Below are 18,216 nucleotides of genomic sequence, written 5' to 3' on the forward strand. Positions count from 1 at the left end.
ATGCACAGATAAGCAGAATGCTGTAAGCCCCAGACTGAATATATTTTCATGAAAAATTTCTATTCTTGCCTCCTTTTCCTCCTTCTTCCCTTACCCCTTCCAACCTGGACCTTTGCTCCTTCCTGCCTCTTTTAGGAGCTTTAGACCTTATCACTGCACAAGTGCTAACAGCCTGAATTCACATCTCTTTTACAAGTTTTTTTTTCGCTCTGTTTACATCCTTCATCTCACTCTAGCATTGGTGGAGGGGAGCCTTTTTGTTGATTCTGTAGGAGAGACTAAGTAGGGAGGTGGGTAGGCATTCAGTCCAGGAAAAACGTGGGGGGTAATCCTTTTTTGCAATTACTAAGAGAAACTGTGGTGATCCTTCCCTCCTCCTGTATGTGAATGACAAAACGCCTTTAGCCAAGGTGTACTCAACAGCCGTGGGGATTTTTTGGTAGGTGGGTGTTGGGGGGTTTTTAATTTATTTTTCTTAGCAGTCTTTTAATTCAGTTCTTGCATTCTGATCATGAAGTAGTGATATAATTAGACAGTAAACTATTAAGATCCAGCCTTAGCAAAAAGCAAACCACTTTTTTTTTCCTCTTCACATTACTATTTTTTGGATACAGTTCATCATGTAGCCTCAAAGATTTATGTCAAAGAAAGGGAGGAGGTGCATTTAGAGGCTGGGGTGGGGAAGGGAGTTACGGCTTTTTAAACTGACTGAATGTATGAATATAAAAGCTCAGATGGTATGGGGCAGGTCAGTTAATCTTTGCTCTTGTACTTGCAAGCTCTAGCTTGATACACATTTAAATTGGTGCAGGTGCTGGGGAAAATATACATATTTTTTTGGTTACTAATCTCATCTGGTTTGTTCTCTTTCAGGTCTCCCTTGCAATTATGGAGTTTTAGAAGAGTAAGGTAGTGTGGAGGGGGAATCCCCCTCTCCACACTTGAGGTAGTTCACTTTTGGAATTTTCTATGGACAAGACTATTTGTTATATAAAATGGTGAAATAAGACTTCTAAAATATATATATTTATAAATATTTATTTGGATCAAGTGCCAAACATAGCAGTACAAAGATTTCTAATGGCAGCTCAATAAGACTGGATTTACATCCTTGGAATTACAAATTTTTTTTAAGGCACTGTGTTGTACTGAATTGGAGTGCCTTGATACACTTAAGGGCTGTTCCCCATAAGGAGAGGAGCAGCTTAAGAAGTGAAGATGAGTTCTCTCATGCCAGACTGCACTTTAAAGTGTCGATCTCTACAGCATGCTTTGGATGTTATTTCTGTGGTAACCAGAGGAAGTGAAGGCCAGATCAAGGCATTTCTGTCTTCTTATTGCTACAATGCTGCAACTATAAAGGATGCCTTTGGTAGAAACGTTATACATCTCGCTTCGTCTTGTGGCAAAAAAGGTGTGCTGGACTGGTTGGCTGAGACCAAAGGAGTGGATCTCTTGGCGAAAGACAAAGAATCGGGATGGACAGCTTTGCACAGAAGTATATTTTATGGATACATTGATTGTGTTTTGTCCTTACTGAAGGTGAGTGATTTACAACTGTAGTTCTCCTTGACATCTACAAATTTCGCATTATATCTGTGATGTAAAAGTGGGGTTTTTTTTAACTTTCCTGAAAGCCTCTTGAGCATTGTCTTAATACTGTCACAGTGCATTGATTTCCTTGGAAGTTGCCTCTGTGTTCATAAATGCTTTCTGCCTTTACCCATACAGTAATTAGCACTGAGTAGTGATCCCTGGTTAATTGTGGACTTCCCTGAAGACTGGTTTGTGATGATACCAGGATCTTAAGTGGAGATTTATCAAACTAAATATGCTCTAAAAATACTCTTCAATACTTTTACCAATTTATTTTTTAGAAAACATGAAGTAATAAAGGCTTAAATGGAGTCATTATTAGAAATGAATCTTACATTTGAGAGAGAAACACTTCAAGATATGGAGCATTTTATTAAATGAGTCCTTATTTTATTAATATTTTAACTAGGGCTTTTGCTTAGTCCTCCTCATTCCTTCTACTCAGTCCCCTCATTCCTTTCATGCAAATAGTGTTTCTTCCCTAACACTTAGCAAGTTGTGTATATTTTTTGATTGCTCTTCTGTTCCTCCTATCCCAAGTACAGCAAAGGGAAGAACTGGGATGTTCAAGGTCAATTTAGCCACATGAGAAAAAGAGATATTTGTGATTGAGGGTTACCTAACAGCAAACCTTCAAGGCAGAGAGTTTTCCATTTTGATTTCAGCCTTTTTAAGTTGCAGTTACTAGCCATTTGTAACAATTAAGAACTCTGCTTTCAACAATCAGTTTAAGCAAAGTGGTTGTGGATCCGGTACATTTAATTCTTGATGATCTGGTAACTATTACATATGGGTTTCATGTGCTGTACCCTTACATAGTGAGGAGGTTTTCATTAAACTTCACAAAAGTTGGTGCTTGCTTGAGAATTGTACATGATTGTATTCTCTGTATGTGATGTATGAAAAAGGTTTTCAATCCTCTAGTGTGTGTATATATTTGTATCTTTGCTGTTTGGTTACAGGAGGCCTATACAGGTTTCTCCATGTGTCCTTTACTTTTCTATCAGTTGCATAAGTGAGTGAGGTTTTCCAGTAGCTAGATCTGCTGATACTCTTCTAAGAAGCAAAATAAAACAGAGACAGCTCTTCCTTAAGTCTCTCTGCTGTACAGCATTATAGAAAGGTATTATGGCAACAACAATAAAGGATTATAGAATAGAATTATGAAATAGCTGAGCTAGAAGGACATACCTGAAGATTGTCTAGTCCAACTCCCATGCTCAGGCAAGGTCAGCTAATAAAGCAGGTTGCCCAGGACTGTGTCCACTTGGATATCAGTGTCTCCAGGACTGGAGACTCAAACACCTATGTTCTTATCTTTTTATACTAGTCTAGTGAAAAGGTTTTTTTTTCTGGCTTAAACAGAAGTTATTGTATTTTAATTTGTGCTTGTCCTGACATGGGGCATCACTGGGATCCTCACCCCCTACCTCCAATCAGGTATTTCTTATCCTTGTCCACTCCAGATGTGGCTTGCCTGTGCTGAGTAATGCTTGCTGGCAACAATCCCTCATGTAGCTCTGGATGCTTTCACCATTCTTAGCTGGGAGGACACATTGCTGGCTTGTGGTCAGCTGGAGCCCCAGGTCCTTTTCCACCAAGCTGCTTTCCAGATGGTTGGCCTCCAGTTTATTGGTGCACCGGCCTGTAGCTCCCTAGGGCCAGGATTTGCATTTCCCTTTTGTTGAACTTCGTGAGGCTTCTCACAGTCCACTGCTCCAGCCTACTGAGATCCCTCTAAAGAGCAGCACTACTTTCTGGCTTATCTAATGCTCCTGCTGGTCTTGTATCATTGTTTACCTTGCTTAGGGTGCGCTCTTTCCTGTCATCCAGGTTATCAATGAAGATGTTAAAACAGTACTGGTCTCAGTATCAACCCCTGGGGTACTCAGCCAGTGTGGATGACAGACTTCTGTGGGCTGGAGGCAGTCATGGTTTACTCCCAGACTGTGTAACTACAAGTTTTGCTACTCAGCAATGCTCCCCCTCCCCCCATTAGTGTTTTTACAAATTCAGACCATGTGAATGTCACTGCAGCCTCTCTTCTGCTTGTAGATGTCTTTTGCCAAAGAGGAGAATGTCCAGCTACCTGTTAAATGATAAAAATAGATCTTTCTGTCACATGGTGGATTAATACCAGCTCTGTTGCTAGTAGGGTTGCCTTTAGAATTTGGAGAATTTATGTTGCTCAGCTACTATTTTTCCAAATAGAGTTATGGGTTAAAATCCCTCCTGCAAATGTGGCTAGCTGTCCTTCTGCTTTAATGAAGTTTGATTTATTTTGTATGTTTACCTCTTAAGTGTGATATTCTGTAAGGTTTTCTTTTATATTAGCCATGAACTGTGGTACATAGGTACAGCTGTACTATCCATTAGGTTCTGCTTGGGGGCATCTCTAGTTCTTCCCTTCAGATATATGATTGACACTTGAATTCCTTAAAACCAATGCTGGTGTAGCAGTACTTTTTTGTATTGAGAAGATGGTATTTACAGAAAACACTTACCTCTAGTTCTAAAGCAATGACCTGTTCATGCTTTGTTTAGCTTCCCTGCTGCAGTCTTGTCTGGCTGGTTGTGTCCTCTTCTTTTTCTCAGCATCTGCAAACTGCTGCTCCGTGCTTGTTTTCAAAGCCGTACAATTTAAAAAAAATAAAAATTCTCACTACTTTAGCTAGTAAACAGTGATTCTGTAGATCTCCCAGCATGAGAAAATATGTTCTTCAAAGCTGGTATATGCATTTTTTATAAATATTTGCCCTTCCTAGATGGCAGCACTTTGTCTTCAAGTGTGCTTCACTGATTACATCTTATTACTCAATAAGTATTCATACAATAAAATCCCAGTTAATAGAGCAACATGATGTATATATGGCTGAACAGAATTGCAGTTTTTTCAGATTTGCTTACAGTTTACTTACTGAATATGAAGATTTTCTTTTATCAGTATTCCAATTTATTTAAAGACTTGTTTATTTTTCTTAACTGTTTACCTGGCTTACTTCATGTTGTGGAGTTAATTTTAACTTCTGTTCCCCTCCTCACCTTCTCTTCCAGCATGGTGTTAGCCTGTACATTCAGGATAAAGAAGGCTTATCAGCCCTGGATCTTGTGATGAAGGATAGGCCAATCCATGTGGTCTTCAAGAAAACTGGTATGAAATCAAATAGCTTCAGTTGTATTTTACAAGGAGACACATTTCAACAATGTATTAACCTATGTACCAGAGTAGACAATTTTTTTTCTAATTAGGGCTGTGTAAGTTATGAGATATCTGAAGATATGTGGTCACTGATATTGTAAGACAGGAGGTGCAGGATCTTGGCAGTAGGCACAGGATATACTTGTGTAGCAAAAACGAAGGAGTAATGACTGACTTAGATATGAAAAAGTAAAAAGTGATGTAATAGGCTGTGGAGCCTCTGCCCTTGGAGATGCTCAAAACCTGAGGGAACATGGTTCTGGGCAACCTGCTCTGCTCAGGTTTCAGCCAGGACAGAGTTCGCGTTCCCAAGGAGCCAGCATAGGTGAGCCAAGTTGTTGTTGTTGTTTCCCACACCCCGTGCCATCAGGCCCCCATAAACGGGGGTCAGGTGGGGAGGGGCGAGTCTGGGACGGGCTGGGTGCAGGCAGCGCCTCCGGTCGCTCAGTAAGAGCTCTGTGTTATCGCCCTTTGTGTGTTGTGTCGTGGGGTCTGTGTTGCTGTTCCCCCCCTCCCTGTGCTGTGCCAGCAAACTGCCCTTGCCCCAACCCGTGGGGGCTCCTGTCCGTTTCTCCCATCCCCCTGGGGAGGGGTGAGCAAGGGGCAATGCTGCTCCGTTGTGCTTGGGGCTCAACCACGACACTCACCCTGCTTGAGAAAAAATGTTAGACTAAATGATCTCCAAAGGTGCCTTTCAACCTCAATTACTGTGTGATTTTTCTGTTTTATCTCAATACAAGTTATCAGAGAGACTTCAGTGTCTTTTAATGTAACAGTTTACAACACTTCTCTGCATTTTGTGAAAGGAGGAGGGAACATGTTCTTCAATCTTCAAAAGATTTTTTTTTCAGATGAGATAGCTTGATATGATCTGCTAGTTACAGTCACTCTAATGACAATTTCTCTGAATAGGAAATGAATGTGTCAGAATAACTCTGAGCATACAAGTCTTTCTTTGTCAGGGAACAGTTTTTTCAGTAGCTTATTTTTATGTTGTTTTTATTTTTATGTATACTTTCCTATCCTTGTTCTTTCCCCTTTTTGCCATGTCCCAAGTTCAGCCTTGTGATACAGGGGAATTTGTTGTTTTCATCTTGTTCCCAGGCTGTTTAGGTATTTTTGGTTATAGAATAACCAAATAAGTAATTTTGGTTATAGAAATCCTGATTTTGTGTAGTTTTAATTTTGTCTTAAAATATGTTGAAATTCTTTACATCTTTTTAATAGTGGTGCAATATGTTTAAATACACATTAATTTCAGTTTTTTACTCAAGAGAAAAATGGTGTTCAGATATCACTGTAACTGAGAGGTTATTTAAAAAATAGACAGTGTTAGTTTTCCGCCACGGCTCTGATTTGAAGTGTTTATGGTTTTCATACATGGCAGCACAACAGGTTTTTTTGGGAGAGGTCTTTTGTTACATTGAAGCAAAGCAGGTATAACCTTAGGTAGTAGTAGTTATCTTTTGAAAACATAACAAGTAAATCTACTGCTGGGGAATATTTGCATTTCCTGCAACTGGAAAATATATACAAGTATTGTTGATCATTTGTCTGTTATTACAGTATTTTGTCATAGCACTTTCCTTCTCGTAAGAAAAAAATACTTTTAAAGTTCAGTTCTACGCAAAAAATCAGGTTTCCTCTTCAAATATTAATAGAAACAGCAGGAATTGCTTTTCAAAGTCAGTATGCACAAGACTGGTAAACTTACAAGCTGCAGAGATATTTCTTTTTCATTGCAGATCCCATGGAAGTCTACACCTGGGGAAACAATATAAATTTTACTTTGGGTCATGGTGGTCAGCAGGGTAAACATCATCCTGAACTGGTGGACCTTTTTCCTCGGAATGGCGTGTATATCAAACAGGTATTCCTAATGTATTATCTGGGCACCTGCCCTGGTTTCTTCTGGGATAGACTTAATTTTCTCCTATTGCTGTGTTTTGGATTTAAGGTGAGAATAGTGTTGATAACGCCTTAATGTTTTGGTTCCTGCCAGACTATGTTTACACCCCATCCCAGTGGGGTGGAGATTGAATGCGCGGCTGTGTGCTTGTTTTCAGTGCCTGCTAGGTCAATCCATGAGGGCACCTTTTTCTCAGTGAATTTGGGCAGGAGGTGTGAGGGGGAACCACTGTTGAAGATGTTACCAAGTCTTGATAATTTATATTGGGGAAAATAAAAAGTTGGGTCTGTATTTTTTTGTTGTGTTTTTTTGTCTTTTTGTGTTTGGTGCATGGGGCGGGGGTGTCCTCTTAATCTTTTTTTCCCTCTGTCCCCATCTCTTTCTTACTAATTATTTCTCAGCAAGCAGTTTCATTGACCTGGCAAGCAGCTTAGAGCAGCTCAGGAGTACAAGAGTCGAACTGCTGTATAATATTCTTGCTCCTGTATTTTTAATAAATACAAACTGTAGGTCACTTCAAGTAGGTTAAGGCAATACATAATAAATTTAAAATAAATATTTTGTGACTTGCTTTGGCAGTCCTGTGTTGTAATATTAGTATCTTACTTGTATTTTCATAAACATTTCTTTATTAAAGATGCACCTGTTCATAAAGGAGCTTTGGAAGGTGTTTTAGGATTATCCAAGAAAATTAATTTGTCCTATACTGCCTCCTCCCCACCCCTTTTTGCCCGTTTTCTTTCAGGTGATACTCTGCAAATTCCACTCTGTGTTCCTTTCCCACAAAGGTCAAGTTTATACATGTGGACATGGACAAGGAGGTCGCTTGGGTCATGGTGACGAACAAACATGCCTGGTATGTCATTTTATGCCGTATTGTGTAGACTAGCATGATGCTTGTTTTATTTCAAACAGCAAGTCTTGACAATTAATTGGTTTCTGTTAGTGTACTTGGAAAAACAGTTTGCTGAGCCCCTTGCTCCTCACCAAATAACAGTAAAAACCCTCCGCTTCTCCAGTGCTGCTACTGATCACAGAATCACACAGAATCACAAGGTTGGAAGAGACCTTTGAAGATCATCTAGTCCGACCATTCCCATCCTATGCTAAACCATATCCCATCTACCCTTTTTTTGAACACATCCAGGGAAGGTGACTCAACCACATCCCTGGGCAGCCTGTTCCAGGCCCTGACAACTCTTTCAGTAAAAAATTTTTTTCTAATATCCAATCTAAACCTGCCCTGGCACAGCTTCATGCCATTTCGCCTTGTCCTATCTCCTGTCACCTGGCTGAAGAGACCATTGCCCACCTCTCTACAACCTCCCTTCAGGTAGTTGTAGGCGGTGATAAGGTCTCCCCTCAGCCTCCTCTTCTCCAGGCTAAACACCCCCAACTCCCTCAGCCGTTCCTCGTATGATTTGCCCTCCAGCCCCTTCACCAGCCTGGTTGCCCTTCTCTGCACTTGCTCGAGGACCTCAATGTCCTTCTTATGGTGGGGAGCCCAGAACTGAACACAGTACTCAAGGTGTGGCCTCACCAATGCCGAGTACAGGGGGCACAATTACCTCCCTAGACCTACTGGCCACACTGTTTTTGATACAAGCCAAGATGCCGTTGGCCTTCTTGGCTGCCTGGGCACACTGCTGGCTCATATTCAGCCTGGTGTCAACCAACACTCCCAGGTCCTTCTCTTCCTGACAGCTCTCCAGCCAGTCTCCCCCAAGCCTGTAGCGCTGCATGGGGTTGTTAAGTCCCATGTGCAGCACTCTACACTTGGCCATGTTAAACTTCATCCCGTTGGTCTCAGCCCATCGGTTGTGGGATGTGGCAGAGAGTAGAAGAATGTGCATATAAATATCATCTAATTTAATATAACCAGATTATAGAATCACAGAATATCCTGTCTTGGAAGGGACACACAGGGATCATTGAGTCCAACTCCTGGCTTCACACAGGGCCAGCCAAGTCAGAGCATGTGACTGAGTCCATTGCCGAGACTCTTCTTGAACTTGGTCAAGCTCAGTGCTGTGACCACTTCCCTGGAGAGCCTGTTCCAGTGCCCAACCACCCTCTCAGTAAAGAGCCTCTTCCTAATATCCAACCTAAACCTCCCCTGTTGCAGCATTGTGCTGTTCCTTCAGGTTCTATCCCTGTCCACTAAAGAAAGGAGATCAGTGCCTACCTCTTCACTCCCCCTCATCAGTAAGCCATAGACCTTGATGAGGTCTCCCGTAAGTGAACAAAGCAAAGGACTTCATCCTCCTTGTAAGACTTCCCCTCCAGACGCTTCACCATCCTCGCTGCCCTCTCTGGACACTCTCCAATAGTTTTGTGTCCCTCTTGTACTGTGGTGCCCAAACCTGCACCCAGTACTTGAGGTGAAGCTGCACCAGCGCAGTGTAGATACTACTATCAAACTTCTGTGTTATGTCCGAGTTGTTGTAAAGGCTAGCTGATGCCAGGTGAGTGGGAGCAAATGGGCTTTGCCTGGGCAAGCTTATTAAAAAGGTTTCTGGTTCCATCTGATGAGTGTCAAGGCTGGCACAAAACAGCAGCACAGTGGAGCTGGAGTGGCATGAAAGGCTGTGGTAGGGTTGCTTCTTACCAGACTTGCACAGCTTTTTAAGTGAAAGGTCACTTATCATTTTCAGTTGAATAGTACATTGTTGCAATATGCAAAACCAGAATTCGAAGACTAAGATACAGTAACAAAACAGTTCTTAGAATTTAGTATCTTTTATGCCCACTAGCTGTTAGTGTGCCTTTAGTTTGCAACAACATTTTTTTTAAATTTCTAATATCAACTATTTGCTAGAACTTGATATTATGTTGCTGGATGTTAAATTGAAGTTAGCCTGGGCTGTTTTCCATATCACCTGACATCATTCCCCCATAAAAGGGGCTGGTTGGGGAGGGACACTCAGGCTGCCTCCAGGGCAGTCTGAGTGTGGCTGGGGATGGTTCTTGCATTGTGCAGCACTCTGTAATTCTAGGGTTGGTAAGGTACTCTGTGTTAGCACCGGGTACCAGTATAATTGGCTGTTATTGCTCTACTTTCATGGTGCTTTTGTCAGTAAACTGTCTTTATCCTCTGGGAGTGAGTGGCATCTGGTGCTCAGCCACTGTTTGGGGCTGAACCACCACTGCCTTATTACATTGGTTGTGGTAATGATGTTAATGAGTGTATTGTAGGTTTGGATACACTTTCATCTGTTGGTCAGTCATGACTGTGTTGGTGCAACTTAGTTTCACAGATGGCCACTGATTAATATAAAACTTTCTTTGTTCTTGTTCAGGTTCCAAGACTCGTGGAAGGCTTAGCTGGCCATCACTGCTCCCAGATTGCTGCAGCTAAGGATCATACTGTCGTTTTAACAGAAGATGGATATGTTTATACGTTTGGTTTAAATACTTTCCATCAATTGGGTATTCTTCCTCCTCCTTCTAACTGCAGTGTTCCCAGACAGGTAAAAGTAATATCTGTCAAAGCTTAGTTGTTTGCTTGGCTGTTTTTTTTAGCAGAAAGTAAAATGAGAAGATTGTGGAAAGAACAAACTTTTTCAGGACAATAGAGTCTAATGTGAGTTAAGATAAAATATTGATTTGTGTTATACATCTTGATCTTAAATACTTAGCAGTGTCCTGATAAACATCTTAGTTTGTAACCTGAACCGTACTAAAGTTTGTAGTGCAAAGTATCATACAAGTTGCTAAAACACATTTCTTCTCCAAATTATTTTGTAACTGAAATGGTGTAGAAGTATTAGATCTGTATTATGTGAGTTTCATGCTCTTTGCTCCTTTTGAAACACTGGGTCATGGATCTTGGGGTTTGATGGCTGTGTCCTTTGCTGGGATCACTGTTGATTCTGGAGTCATATTGCTTTGGGAAGAATAGCTACAGGGAAGAGAGAGGATGGGCATCAGCAGCTGTACTGTATTTCTGTGCTAAATCTGTAGTGTTTTCTCATTTTTCTTAAGTAATTTTACAATACCTTTTATTGAAAGGAAGCCTCACTTAATGAGTAAAAATAGCATTGCACTGTCAGTGTAAGAAAGTATAATAGGCTGCCGAAGTGCAACAGGATAGTGTTTTGGGGTACAATGGGATGCACTTCAGTAGTGTAACAATAGCTGTGTATCCATGGTAGTTGCTTTGATCTTGATCAACTTGATCTGGAAAATAAAATTACATTTGAAGTGTGGAATTAGTAGTATAGTGTTCTGCAGTGTGTTTAGGGCATAAGGACTTAGAAGCTGAAACCTTTTTAGGTGATACTTCTGCAGTACTTGCATCGTCTTTGGCTGCTTCATACATGTCCTGTGGAGCCTTGTTCAACATCTTACACATGAAAACAGCCTGAGGAGCTATGATTCTAGTTCTGTTTGGATAATGAAAAATGTTTACTACTTTTTTTGTCACTAGGGCAATGGTGCCCCACTTGACAAACTTCTGAAATAACACTGACTATTAGGCAGTATGTGGATTTATACTAATGCTTCGTTCTTAATGACTCCAGGAGTGAAATGTCAGAAGTTTGTACATGTGAAATTCACTTGTTGCTGCTTGATATTAAGATGTACTTTGGATTTGTGCTTAGGTTCAGGCAAAAAACCTGAAAGGTAGAATGGTGATTGGAGTGGCTGCAGGCAGATTCCATACAGTGCTATGGACTAAGGAAGCAGTGTATACCATGGGGCTGAATGGCGGCCAACTAGGTAAGGTAGAAGCGTTCTGAAAGTAAAACCCAGCCATTAAAAGATGTTACTTGTACTAAATTTGTCATCATTTTGCAGCAGAAGGCTGGTTTAAGCTTTCTCTTCTCTCTCTCTTTATTTTTTTAAATCTGATTACATCATCCCTCCATACTTCTTTTGAAGAATATTTTTCATTATAGCCAGTCACGTTCATGTTTTGAGATGATGGGAGCTAGTCAAACTTAGCTCTGCTATTTGAACTCTTTGTAATTCTTCTGCCTTGCATATATCTTACATGGTCCTGCTACTGAAAGCTTTCAGGAAGCAGAATGTTGCTGGTTTATGTTGCACATTACCTACCCTGAGGCATGCTTGTCTCCTGCCAGCAGTCTGGCTGGTACTGCCTTCAGCATCCCTGCCTATGTCCTTCTTTCACCATATACTGTAAACATGCTACTGATAACTTCTTCCATACTAACTTTTTAAATGTAAAAGCTTGCCTGTTTCGAGGATTCTTTTCAATGCCATTACCAGAATCTTCTCTTAACTCAGTGTTATTCTGAAGTCAAAGAGCCGAATGTATTACCAACTCCCAAACTTTGTGATTTGTTGTATAAATGGGATATTTTAATGCCTTTTGTCTTTTTTAATAAACAGGTATAGCAGTATTGGTTTGGATTTGTATTTCCACAGTTCTGTATCTGTGCACAAACAAAATTGTTAGCTAGCTCTGGTACTTAATCTGCCTCAGTTCTGACATCATGTTCAGATTTTTTTTGTGTTTCTATTTAAGATTGCAAAGGTATGTGGGAAAAAACCCCTTGTCTTTGTCAGAGAAGTATTACTAATAATTTTTAATTATTTTTTTATGTACCCATCATCTAAGTTTCTTTGTGGTTGCTTGTGTTGTTGAGCTTATTCTGGTACGCACATGGCCCAGTGCAGTACCTACAGAGAGTGATTGGATTTTAAGTGGTACAGTTGTGTCAGCCTGTGGTAATGAGCCTTGCCTCTTTACGATGCTTCGACATAGCACTATACTGCCCTATGACAGGGTTGCTTCCAGCTTTAGAGGTGGCTCTGCTGCTCGTTCCTGCCTATTTGTACCCTGATCCACTCTGTAGTACAGATGTACGTGCTCACAGAGCAGGGCTATGTTACGTATGAGATTCATTGTCTTAGGTTTCCTGATGCAGCAGAGCAGTAATGGCCTGATTTTTAGTATTTTTTTAAACATATTTTCAGAGACTTGACACTCTAGCTCCAGCCTTGTCTGTTGTTTCACATAGCTGCCTGCCTTCATGCTTATGTGCGCTTACAGTAATTTGTATGACAAGGTGTTTTGGTATCTTCCAGTGGCTGAAATTATCTATCTATTGTTCATGCCAGTGCAATAGTATTTCTGGTGTGTTGAATTGTAATTTGATCAAATAAACATTCTTTCTTTGGAATCAAAGGCAGTACCATTGCAGAGTCTAACCAATTAAATAGCTTTCTGTGTACAATACACCTTACTTTGTTTTTTGTATATCAAATCTTGAATGTTTTCACATGTTTGTTGTGAGCTAACAAGTATGTGTGATGGTACTCTGTCTAATTATTCTGAAGATGAATTAAGTAAATACCTAAAAAGTCTTAGAATTTAAAGGTTCTTCAAAGTAGTGTGACGAAGTGTCCTTTAAATGCAGTCTTTGGAATGGCAAGTAATGTTTTTGGGATGTATTTTGTTTTATAGGTTATCTGCTCGATCCTAATGGAGAAAAATGTGTAACTGTACCTCGCCAAGTTTCTGCTCTACACCATAAAGATACCTCTGTGTCCTTGGTCTCTGCAAGCGATGGTGCTACAGTATGCGTTACTGAAAGAGGAGATGTTTATTTGCTTGCAGACTATCAGTGCAAAAAGATGGCTTCAAAGTATGTGTTATACTTTCTAATTTGTCATGGAGAGCAATAGATTTCACTTAAACTTGCAAGCTATTTTAAAGGTTTTTGTGTATGAAATAAAGATAATACAACTCTTCCCTGAGGTTGTCATTAGCAGTTCTCTCATATGAGTTGTGCCTCTAGTTTGTTTGGTTTTGTTACTAGATGAGACTAAAGTGCCATCACTGTTTACCAAAGATTTTACAAAAAAAAAAACCTAAGAGGAAATAATTTGAGTTGTATGTTTAAAAATATTGACAGTGGTATTTTTTGTTAGTGTGAATTTGTATAAATGAGTCTTGGGAGAAGTGTTTAAAGATCTTGTATTTAATTATGTCTATGTTGTTGTGATTTTTTGATTCAGTAATCTGGGGTCTGAATTTCCTAAATTAATGTGTGGATATAGTAAGTCATAACAGGTAACTTAGGTTGCAAGGTTGGGACACCTTATGACATCATCTGTTCCATATGCTAAAACCTGTTGAAGAAACTAGGCCTACGATTCGTGTATCTAGGAAATTATTTGATCCCATTCACTCTTCGTTTGCAGTAACAGATTAGAAGAGGAAATAGGCATTTTTACCAAAAAATTAGCATTTTTGCCTAGCTAACTCAGACTTTTCAGCTTCACCACAAATTCTAGCAGTATTTATTGATGTGCTGTAATGTAATGATTATATTTAATTTTCTAAATGGCTGTAAGTGAAAGTGGTGGCATGTGGATGTATTTAATACCGTGCATTGTGCTGTTAGACTCAGCAGCTGGAAAGAGAGAACTTGCGTGGTTTTGATTAGGTAAAAATCAAAACCCTGAGAGAAAAACAGTCTGCTGGGGTAGGATAGGCCTTTTAATACAAACAACTAGGTGAAATTTATACTACTATAAGTTTTGTAATGATGAAGTTCAAAGCTAAAAAACTTACTGTTTTTCACTCAGAGAATTTTATGAAGAACCTGTGGATATGTTGTGGCTTAAAAGCAAAACAAAAATGGCAATCTAATAGTATTTTGTTAGTAGTCACGTTAGGAATATCAGTGGGGAGAAATTATACTAAGTGTTGATACTGCAATTACAATTTGTTTTACTGCTTCTCTAAGTTAAAAGGTAACTGTCATAGAAGCAACATCAGTAGATAATGAATAAGTACTAACTTAACCTTTTGTGTTCTTTCAGACAGCTGAACCTTAAAAAAGTTCTTGTTAATGGGGGATATTTGGAATATAAGGTAGATACCGAGCATCTTAAAGAAAATGGAGGTCAGAAGATTTGTATTCTAGCACTGGATGAAGCTGGAAGAGTAAGTTGTGTCCCTAGAAATCATAATTGTATAGTCAGCTGCATACTGATGAATCAGACTTTGAATGTAAGAATTTGACTGGACAAAATCATTTATGGAAAATACCCAGTTCATATCTGTAGAGGGCTTTGTTTTTAAAGGGTTATTGGAAGACTAACAAAGTAATATATGGTAGTTTATTTTCAAATCTCTGAATATCTGCTGGCTTTGCAGTGAAGGTGTAAACTTCCTTCATATAGTATACGTGATCTGGTTTGGTTTTTGTGGGTGTTTTTGTTCTGGTGTTGTGTCCCTGTCCCATCTTCCCCCCCCACCATTTACCCTGCCACCTCTACTCCCTCCAGAAATAGTTTTAGATGTAGTCTCTGGACATGAAAGCTTCAAGACCTTTGCTGAAAAGCTTCTGTTCTGTAGATGAGATGTCCCTTTTGTTGAAATGTTGCAGCTAAACCTGATGAATAGCTTAGTATTTATAGCTAGGTGTATACACGGTGTTGCCTTAGAACTGCAGTGCTATAGTGGATTTATTGTTTCCTTCCTTCATTCTTTCAGAGTAACAGTTTATAGGCCCCTTCAAAGCTCCAGCCTTTTCTACATTTGCTCCCTGGGAGATCTAAGCCTTCAGTGCCATCTAGTGGTGTTTACAAAAAGGTTTTGTTACTGAAATGCCTCATTAAAGGATCTTGAACTGAGTTTGTGTAACAAAATAGGGAGCAGTGTGGGTATTTCCTTTTCGTTCCTTGCATTTGACTGATTTATGTTTTGGGGTGATCTTACCTGTCTATTAGGTCATCAGTTGTCTCGGAGATGATAAATGTCCAGTTCAGTATTTGTTCATGTGATGCTTAGACAGTAGCATCTGTAGTATTGGTAGTGCCCCTCAACATCTTTGGGATGGTGCTTTAGCAGTGAGAAACTGCTTTTTTCTTTCTGCATCAGTGGAGCTGTGTTGACCTACACTCTGTATCTTTCCATGCTGAATACTGGCACATGCTGAGATCTTCAGTGTTTTTAGGCATTGCACATTATGGAGTAAAGAGAGGGATGGGATCTTAATATTTCTGTTCCCTGAATTTTTGCTTCCTGGTCCATTTTGATTGTACTGTCTTGAAGAATATTGTTTAGTCTATAAAAGAGAAGGATCAAGAGAGATCTTATCAATGTACGTACGAACTTGAAGGGAAGATGTAAAGAGCCAGGCTCTTTTCAGTGGTGCTTAGTGACAGAAACAGAGGCAACAGGCACAAACTGAAACTTAGGAGGCTCTGTCTAAGTATCAGGAAATACTTTTTAACAGTGACACTGATCAAGCACTGGGACAGGCTGCTCCTGGAGGCTGAGGAGTCTCCATCCTCGAGGATACTCAAAAGCTGTCTGGATATTGTCCTGGGGAACTGCCTTTGGGTGGCCCTGCTTGAACAGGGGCTTGGACTATGTAACCTCCAGAGGTCCCTTTCAGCATCAACCATCAGTAGGAGCGAAAGGAATTTACTTGTGATTTATTTGTAGTAGATGCTTATAACACTTCAGGATATAGTTTTGAAGATGTTTTTTATACACAACTTTGAGACGGCATGTTCTGTTGTTTAAAAAATCATGTGTAATATGTAACTGCTTTTATATGATACGAGGATTTTCTCTTTCTCTGAAAAAATATTATAGGTGTTTTGCTGGAAGTCATCTAACAACTCCATGAAGCAATGTCGTTGGGTGTATGGCCGGCAAGTCTTCATGTCTGACGTTGCTTTAAATAGGAATGAAATAATGTTTGTTACACAGGATGGTGAAGCCTTTACAGGGAAGTGGCTGGAGGAAGGGAAAAAAATCACAGAAAAGAAAGGTTAGCTATGATTTCTTAATGGCTTTTAAGTACCTCAAATCTGTATAAAAGTTTAATTGAATCCTAACACTCTACAACACTTATGTGGTGACTTTGTTCTTTCCTTTGTGGCTGACGGTAGCATTGATCACTGTGTTTCTCTTTCCTAAGTAATGCTAAGATTTATTTCATTTGCAGCTTCAGGTTAACCTCCAGATGGAGATTTCCAAGGACAAGAATACTTCTGAAAAGTGATAATAGCACAAGGGTCCAGTGTAATGATCTTGTCACATATTAGATGACAGGTCCTAAGAGACTGGCATTGCACAAAATGAGGAGTATGTACTTACTTGCACTACCAAGTCTGCGAAACTTTATCAAGTTTCCCAGACCCTTATTTGGGTATAATGCAGGGTTCAGAGCAATTTCTACCTTATTAACTTGGCTCATATTCCTGAGAGCAGGTCCTAATGGATTGATTTTCTTCAAGGAAAATACCTGCTTACCAGGGGAAGATTTTAATTGAAACTGTCAGCTCTGTTCATTTAGGGGTCTTAAAACTGTGGATAGAAATTGATTACTTCCAACCTGGGACATCTTTGAACTTTATAGCCTTATGTTGCAGTTCTTCCTTTGATACATCTGGCAATTTTTGCATTCTTTCACTGCAAAAATCTTTCGTCTGATGCTTGTTGCATGCTCTGTTACTCTGTTGCTACTTTCCATTACACATCATACAGTTTGTCTCATCATAGAGGCAGCAAATGCACCTTTTTTGTTATTTTTATCCTGGTGCAGATATCTTTCTCTAGGCACTCTTTTTTTCTCTATATTGCTGTTCTTTTTTGTAGTTTTAGTATCTTCAAGGAAACTTCAGAATCCGGATCTGTTGACTAGTTGGATGTCTAGTTGATGTTCATCACTGATTTGTAATGAATGAGGGCTTTCTGGTTTTTAAAAAATTGTAATGTGTGGTGAATAGTGTTCATGTATTAGGTTATCCAGTGCTTGAAAAATAATCCAGTATTCAGAGAATATCACAGGGCTTTTTTATAGTATTTTGTTAGTTTGGGATACACTGCACTGCTTGTTTCTTTCCACAAGAGGTTGCATTGAATGTGCGTTAGGTGGAGTGTGTTCCCTTATGTGAAGAAGTAGCAAAACTGGTTGCCAAGAGAAGGTGATGCTGCCCCCTCCCTGCCAGTGTTCACGGCCAGGTTGGATGGGGCTTGGGGCACCCTGGTCTAGTGAAGGTGTCCCAGCCCATGTTGGGGGGGTGGAAGAAGATGGTCTTTGAGGTCCTTTCCAATCCAAAGCATTGTGTGATTCTCTGAAAACACTTCTGTGTGTTTGGGATTAAGACTTTACATATGAGAGAGGGTTTTATTATGTCTTACTGCATTTCAGTTAAGTGAGCTGAAATCTTCAGGATAATTTAGCCTTAGTCAGTGACTCCATCAATGGGCTTAAATGCTTTCGGTGTAAGTCAATGCCTTACAAAAAGGCAACTCATAGATGTTATCTTTGCTATATCAGTTGCATTTTAATTAGCTGGACCTTTCTGTGTTTTAATTTAATTTTTTTTTTTTAGCAGACCTTCAGAATTCATGTGATGTGTCTTCTGAGCATGATACAAACAGCACGTACGAAAGAATTCGACTTCAGAAGCTTACTTTTGTCCACCGAGCTGTTAGTATTGCCACTGATCCTAATGGGTGCAATTTTGCTGTTTTACAGTCAGATCCTAAAACAAGGTATGTTTAAATATC

At 39.8% G+C, this 18,216-nt stretch overlaps 1 protein-coding gene across 1 annotated transcript in view; it reads left to right on the forward strand.

The window, feature by feature from the left end:
* Positions 1-1,218: 1,218 nt before the first annotated feature.
* IBTK (inhibitor of Bruton tyrosine kinase) overlaps positions 1,219-18,216 on the forward strand; it is a gene marked incomplete at its 5' end in the record, with an annotated part of 49,851 nt that continues 32,853 nt past the window's right edge. The window contains 10 exons of the mRNA XM_084261429.1: positions 1,219-1,542; positions 4,651-4,747; positions 6,541-6,665; positions 7,450-7,560; positions 10,004-10,174; positions 11,309-11,426; positions 13,141-13,321; positions 14,505-14,628; positions 16,291-16,468; positions 18,039-18,201. Coding sequence (XP_084117555.1) covers positions 1,219-1,542; positions 4,651-4,747; positions 6,541-6,665; positions 7,450-7,560; positions 10,004-10,174; positions 11,309-11,426; positions 13,141-13,321; positions 14,505-14,628; positions 16,291-16,468; positions 18,039-18,201 — 1,592 coding nt within the window. The remainder of the gene's footprint in view (positions 1,543-4,650; positions 4,748-6,540; positions 6,666-7,449; positions 7,561-10,003; positions 10,175-11,308; positions 11,427-13,140; positions 13,322-14,504; positions 14,629-16,290; positions 16,469-18,038; positions 18,202-18,216) is intronic.

This window comes from Gallinula chloropus, assembly GCF_964237585.1.
Source record: "Gallinula chloropus genome assembly, chromosome: 3".
NCBI classification, from domain to species: Eukaryota; Metazoa; Chordata; class Aves; order Gruiformes; family Rallidae; genus Gallinula; species Gallinula chloropus.